A 7,053-nucleotide genomic window follows, 5' to 3' on the forward strand; every position below is an offset into this window, starting at 1 on the left:
GATTTTTTTTTTTTTGTCAGTTTAAAACTGTTTTCAATTGTATCCTGTAAAGGTTTCTTTTGACTCAACAAAACACCTTAGTGATGCATCAATTAAGAAGCGTCAGCTTGAAAGGCAAAAGCTTCAAGAGCTTGAAAAACAAAGAGAAGAACAAAAACGTAAAGAGAAAGAAGCTGAGGAAAAACAAAAAGAAGAAGAAAGGTATTTATCGCGTATTTCTCAGTTACATTTTTAACAATCAGGCATAAGAAAACTGTAATTACTCCATATCAGCAGCCATAGTTGGAAAATAACACAAAGTTTCCTTTTAAAGTTCAACTCCTGTAGCTAAATTGAAGCACTCAAAATACTGTGGTCCTTTTGATAATGGAGTATTCAGGAATTGAGATTTGGAGAAGAGTGGTTTACACCTTCTATTTTTTTGTTATTGAACTGCAATTCCAAGAGCTGGGAATTTACACAATGGGTAGTCACTCTGGAAAAGTATGCATTGTAAATGGACAACAGAAAATTATGCACTAGTTATACTAGCAAGTCACTCTGATATTCTAAAGTTCATTTGTTGTTAATGTCACTATTTTTCCAGGAAAGGGATGGGATACAAGTATATCTTAACAGTTACATTTTAAGAAAATGTATACAGGTGCAAGTGTTGTAAGACAGCAATTCAGAATATAAACACGAATGGAGCAAATTGTTTCAGAGCATGTATGATGTCCAGTTGCCTTGCTGTGTATAAATTCTTATTGCTTAATGTTTGGATATTAAACAGTTTCTGAAACTGTAGGGTTATTTAGATTGTCACTGATGCTTATGTTCAATTCAAAGTATTAAATCTGCAAAATACTCATGTTCCTAAAAATAGTGCTATTTAGACACCTGATCTTGGAAACCCTCAGCCTTCTACCTAAGCTACCAGTTTGTGCTAATGACTGAAACAAAAGCCACCCGCACCATTAATTGGCTTGGTAATTTTCTTCTTGATTGTCTGCCTAGCTGCTCGATGCATTGTTATAGTCCCTGGTTGAATTGGTTTAGAAAAAGTAAATTTTTGTTGCAGCCATGTTTTGTGTTTGAATTCCAACTTGTTTTCAAATATTGACAGGCTAATGATTGTTTGCTCTCACAACTTAGGTTAATATGTTCACTGTTTTCTAATTCTGTTTTACAGTAATCAACAAGACTTACTTAGAAACAAATTTACTTAAAGTACTAAATAGACTCCTACTCTATGTAAAAATATAAAATTGTACCTGCCCTAGATAAGGTAAAAATATGAATCTCTTGTTTTAGGAAGCAGAGAGAGCTTGAAGAATATGAGAGAGAAAGAAAAAGAGAAGAAAAGTTACGCAAAAGAGAACAGAAACAGAAAGATCGTGAAGTTCGAAGAAACAAAAAGCAACTTGAAAAGCTTCAAGCTGAAGAACAGAAAAAACTGCAAGAGAAGATAAAGTTAGAAGAAAGAAAGCTCCTCTTAGCTCAGAGAAATCTTCAGTCCATTAGACTAATTGCAGAACTGCTAAGCAGGGCAAAGGTAACTTCAATATTTATTTCAGTAGCTAATGAAGAACCCAGCAGAACAAAGCCTTTTACTGACTCGAGAGAATGTGAGGAGTGCTGTTCATTAAACAACAGATTTAGTAGCTCTCCAGATGCTATTCCTTAGACCAAAAATTTAAAAATTATGCAATGAAATAGTATTTCTCCCTTGGTAAAATATACAAATATAGGTAAATGGAAGAGTGAACTTGAACCTGAAGCCCTGAATAGTGTTTGTTACCTGTAAACTAATTGGCAGGCTTGCTCTTAAGTCCATTAAAAGAATGTGTAAGCATAATAATGTGAACTAAAAACAGAGGATAGGATGCAAGACTCCTTATTTCTAATTCCAGCTTTGATGCTGTTTCCCTTCTGGCTTTCAATCATACTGTTAACTATTCTTTGCAGTTTCAGAGAATAAGCTTTCATTATTTGTTGTTTGAAAGGGTAGGGAATGATTTCCCTGTAGGAAAAGTACTGTGAACTTGAGGTGTCAAATGTTAGATCATGCCTCTCTAACAGTATTGTTATTTTTCACTGAAACAGGATGTCATTTGCTTAACACTTGGATAAAGTCGTATTAGGGTGCAATGTAAGTATTTTCTGTAGAAATTAAAAACTGTGTGGCAAAGCACAGTTGTTGGGGGTTTTTTCCCCTAATGCCACTGTACCTCAGGAGTGTTTTTGAAGTCATAGAGTACTATGTGGTGAGTTACATGCTAGGAGAAGGGAGAAATACTTCTTGCAGGCTTTGTAACTTTTCAGCTGTGAAATAGCAAGGTCGTCTGATAAAACAGAGCAGTGTGTTTCTTTCACTCCCTGAATTTTGAGGTCTACACTAAGCTGTTTGTCTGAGTCAGAATTGAAAAAAGGACAAAACAACTTGAACCTCCTTTATCAGTACCATGAGTTTGTAAAGTGGTTGACAAAATGAGAATCAGTTTCTACCTCGTGTGTGTGTTTCATTATTTGCTGGTTTTTATGAACTCATTGGAAAGTCATCTATGAACCACAGATTGCAGTCATCTAACAGAAACTAATGTTTTAATTTTGAGTGAAACCTTGAAGTGTTGACCCTGATAAATGTACTTTAATAGTTCAAATTTCACATGTTGTTCTAGCTTGTGTGTTACTCTTGTTGTATTAAGGAGCCATAAAGACCAAGCTTTGGTTTTGCCTTGTGAAACAACTAGGAGAAATTAACATTCAGAAGAGTTTGTGGATTAAGACTAACGTTTAACCTTACAACAGTTGTGTGTTAATGGGGTTTTTTTTGTTGGGATAGTTTTGATTTTATTCCCTTTAACAGGGATGCAACTGCCTTATTTTGGGATGGTCATGTTCTGGTTGTTAAATTTCAGTTTCTTGCTATATTGCTCCTTTTGTGTTACAGTATAACTTGGAAGTATGAGCAGGTCTATAAAGATTTTCTTTTTTACTTTTACCTTCCCTTTGACTATCTTTCAGACAGTGAAGCTTTTGGAGCAAGAACATAATGAAGAAAAGATTCGTCTTCAGCAGCTGGAGGAGAGACGGAGGCTCCAGGAGGCTGAGCTCAAACGTGTGGAAGAGGAAAAAGAGAGAGCACTGGGGTTGCAGAGAAAAGAGAAGGAACTGAGGGTGAAAATACTGAACAATCTTCTGAGCAAGAAAATGGATGCAGTTAATCAAAACAAAGAAGAAACGGAATCATCTCAGTCTGAGGTACTGAAAGCCCCGAGTGATGTTCCACACACTGTGTCATCCAGCTGCATCACTTCTACCTCAGGACAGGCTGTTACAGGCAAACTGGCTCCCGACTGTCAAAGGGAAGTACCATCCCCTGAGAGTGTTAACACTCAATGCAAGTACTTGAATGGCAACGTCCATGACAAAGTTCATGTCAAAGAAGGTCAGAAACTTCATACCACAAACTCTGAGAGGTGTTCTGAGAAAAGAAGTTCGGGGGTACTTTCATGTGTTCCTACCAATAACCAGGAGCAGAAGACCCTTTCTAGCCATGACCAGAATACCTGCAGGAAGGACTCACGCTATGAGCAGCGCAAACGTAGCGCAGAGCCACGGAGAAGAAAAAGCCGTTCTTGTAGCAGCATAAACACTGATGAAAGCAAGGATAAACGAGAGAGGAGCAGGCACAGAAGAGATGTGAGTTATCTGGATGAAAAGCGCAGGAAAGAAAGGAGGTATTACAGACACTCTAGCAGAAGTTACAGTCCTCGACGAAGCCATAGTCCTCGTCGAAGAAGTGTAAGCCCCAGGCGTTCACGTTACAGAAGAACTCGCAGTAACGAACGCAAACGAGACAGAAGAGAAAGAAGTCACAGTCGCAGAAGTGGCAGCAGGAGGCAAAGGCACCGGAGGAGATCACTGAGTAAGCACAGGAGTACTTGGAGTGGGTAGTGGAGGCTTTGGCTCCTTGGAAAGGCTGTGGTTGGACAAAAGGGCCAGAAAGTTGTAAACGAGACCTCATCGGTGTGACTGCTATGGAAAACACGTTTGTTTCAACCAATGCTTAACTTGCCTCTAGTCCCTGAAATCAAGAAAACAGATGCCTGATATTTTTTGACGATCCTTTGTGCTTTGTTGTCTATTTCCAGGTTTCTACCACAATGTAGGTATAACCACCTGTGCTTGCGCTCGAGTTCCTACAGTGCTAAAAGTCAACCTGTTTTCCTGATGTTAAGTTTTCTAAATCTTAATTTTAGTTTATTTAGTTTTTATCTCTGTATCACCCAGTTTGGTTTGAGAAGTACATGGGAACGTCTGGAACTCCAAACGTGACAAGCTATGACATACACATTTGCTTTTGAATGCTTTCTGGTTCATTCAATGAAATCACCGTCAACAAAGTAGAGTTATTGCTGACTGAGATGGATAGCAGGACTTTCATATAGTTCTTAAAACTGGCTATAAAGATATGCAGGTTATCTTTTAAACTGCTGTGATTCCTTCATATGTCTGTATGGTGCCAAGCTTTGTGGACCAAATTATTCTGGTGTGTAATGCCATTTGTATAATAATACTTTCCATGTAAGAGAGGTGCACTGATGTGGGAAGTAAGAAGCAGTGGTAAAATGGTTGAAAAGTTGTTCTGTTATTTTGTTGACATGTTTGGCTTTGTAATTACTTCAGGTGGCGTAAAACCACTTGAAGTATTTTTTCAGGTACATACAGAGGTAGCCATTGTCTTTTGAAAAAGGGGCCTTCTTGCTAAATTATTTTTACTTGTGGTGTTGGAAAGTAAGGCTGCAGTGTCTCTTCTTAAATCCATTTAAGAATACTTTTGCTTCTAAAATGCAGCTCAGGAATATTAAAAGCTATAACATTACAGTGAAAGAGTTTATTTTGCCTTTTTATGGTAAAATTAAAAAGAAAACTGTTTCCAGTGAACTGAAGTTGCTGTTTTCATATGTCAGTGTATTAAAATTTGCGAAAGTGTTGTATGAGAACCCATTTGTTGAAAAAAATATCACTCAACACATTTGAGTAATGATCCTTAGCCACTCTTTGTGATGGTCCTGTTGTGTACAGCTGTGTCAACTGTTAATTCAGCAGGGGGGGGTGCTTTTTATCCACAGCCTTCAGATGCCATTTTCCTCGCACTGATGCATCAGATTGAAGTCCATCCCTTTCCTGGAGTGCCTGAGGAGCACGTTGGTGCTGCAGCACACCTGCATCCCTGGATGGCTGAGTTTGTCTGCGTTGCTTTCAGTGAATCCATGCAGGGTTTGTTTCTAACTTAGGCCATGCTGCTGAAGTCTTTGTAGTTACCAGCTGTGGAAAGAAAAGGTAGACATTCTTTTCCCTTCCTGGCAATTCAGGGTTTTTAAAATCTCCAATTAATTATGTTACTTCTCAAGTTTTGGTGACTTTTCTTGTGAGTTTGACTGGGGGATGAGACCGAGACTGATTTATCTGATCATCTCAACACCACTAGTCTCTTAGAATTCTGAGCAGTGGCTTTCTATGGAGAGTTAATTTTTCTACTATCTTTGTTGAAGTCTTAAAAGCCTGTCTACCTGAAGATAAGTTCATCTTTGGTACTGATTTTGCTAAAATCTAATAATTTGTAAATGCACATGATTCTGCTTTTCCTGCTCTTAAATACTGACACAGTAACACCACTTTTTTAAAAAAAGTGGTTTATATCTGCAGTGATGTGAGAAATTTATCTAATGGCTGTCAGCACTAATGTCTTTGAGCTCAGGGTTAGAGTCTTACTAGTATTTCTACAGTATATTTCTGCTGCCGATTTCCACTGGGATTGATACGTTAGGTGGAAGTGTTGATGATACACTATCTAAGTAGTCAGGGAGGTGCTATTTTATAGTGCTGCTTTCAGGAGGTCATCAAGCTATGAATGCAGTGTCATTGCCAAGAGTGGAAGCAGTTAAAGCAGTGGCAGGCACCAAAAAGTGTTGGAATCATACTAGAAGAATCCAACAGATATTGTTAGTTAATAATGAAAAAAGACTTGCTTGATAAATTTTTTTGCTCCAGAGAAGACACCAAGAGCAGTTTTCATATCCCACTCTGAAATGATTAAATTCTATAAGCTCCCCCAATATTTAGGGCAATTTCTGAGGCCAGAGAAGGTAAGGGGGAGGATGTTCAGCTATCGGGCTTTAATAATCACTCAGCTTAACACATATCCAGCACTGACTTTATACCATGTCCTAAAAGTGCAGTAACATGAAGTAACTCAATTGTTTATAGTGCTTGTATTTCTTCTTTTCACAGCAGCTTTCGTTTCAGTGCTGAATTCCCTGAAGTGTGTATTGTGTGGTGTGTCTTTGTACTAGGTCTGGCTGGGAGGGAGTTAACTTTCCTCATAGCTGCCCATGTGGTGCAGTGTTTTGGACTTGTGACAAACAGTGTTGATAACACACCAGTGCTTTATCTGCTGCTGAGCTGTGCTTGCACAGTGTCAAGGCCTTCTCCATTTCCCATTTCGTGCACCCCTCCACCCCCCGGGATGGGTAGGCTGAGGTTGGGCAAGAGGCTTGGGAGGGGACACAGCTAGGACAACTGACCCCAACTGACCAAAGGGAAATCTTGTGCCATATAACATCATGTTCAACAATAAAAATGGTGGGGGTTGTCTTTTCAAGGTAGCCTTTGCTGCAAGACTATCTGGGCATCAGTCTGCTTGTGGTCATCATCACTGGTGATAGGCGTTGAACTGCAAGGAATCTTGAAGAGTTGAAACTGTAATCTTGTAATAAGGTCACAAATATAAATTATGCCATGCCCAATATCTTTTATTCAGGTTTTATTATGGCTGCGGTGTGTGCTTGTACTACTGCAAAAACCTTGCTGATGCAATAACTTCATATAATTTTTGATAGCAAACAATTGCTCTTTGTTCTGTATTGATTGTAAGTCAGTACATTTCTACCAAGTATTTTCTAGTGTTTCAAATGAAAGAACTTAGGATACCAACAGGCTTTGTAATGGCTTCTAGAAGCTGAAGTACTGAAGTTACTGCTATTTTTCCCTGCTTTGGAAGAATGT

The 7,053-nt window shown here is 38.6% G+C and overlaps 1 protein-coding gene across 2 annotated transcripts in view; it reads left to right on the plus strand.

Annotated features, from left to right (window-relative positions):
- The window catches only part of AKAP17A (A-kinase anchoring protein 17A), an 8,885-nt gene extending 3,956 nt beyond the window's left edge, over window positions 1-4,929 (plus strand). For both annotated transcript variants that reach the window (XM_014960366.1, XM_014960367.1), the window contains 3 exons: window positions 53-201; window positions 1,294-1,534; window positions 3,007-4,929. In XM_014960366.1, the coding sequence (XP_014815852.1) occupies window positions 53-201; window positions 1,294-1,534; window positions 3,007-3,939 (1,323 nt within the window). In that variant the 3' untranslated portion in view covers window positions 3,940-4,929. The remainder of the gene's footprint in view (window positions 1-52; window positions 202-1,293; window positions 1,535-3,006) is intronic.
- Window positions 4,930-7,053: the final 2,124 nt, after the last annotated feature.

This window comes from Calidris pugnax, unplaced genomic scaffold (genome assembly GCF_001431845.1).
Source record: "Calidris pugnax isolate Ruff unplaced genomic scaffold, ASM143184v1 scaffold188, whole genome shotgun sequence".
NCBI classification, from domain to species: domain Eukaryota; kingdom Metazoa; phylum Chordata; class Aves; order Charadriiformes; family Scolopacidae; genus Calidris; species Calidris pugnax.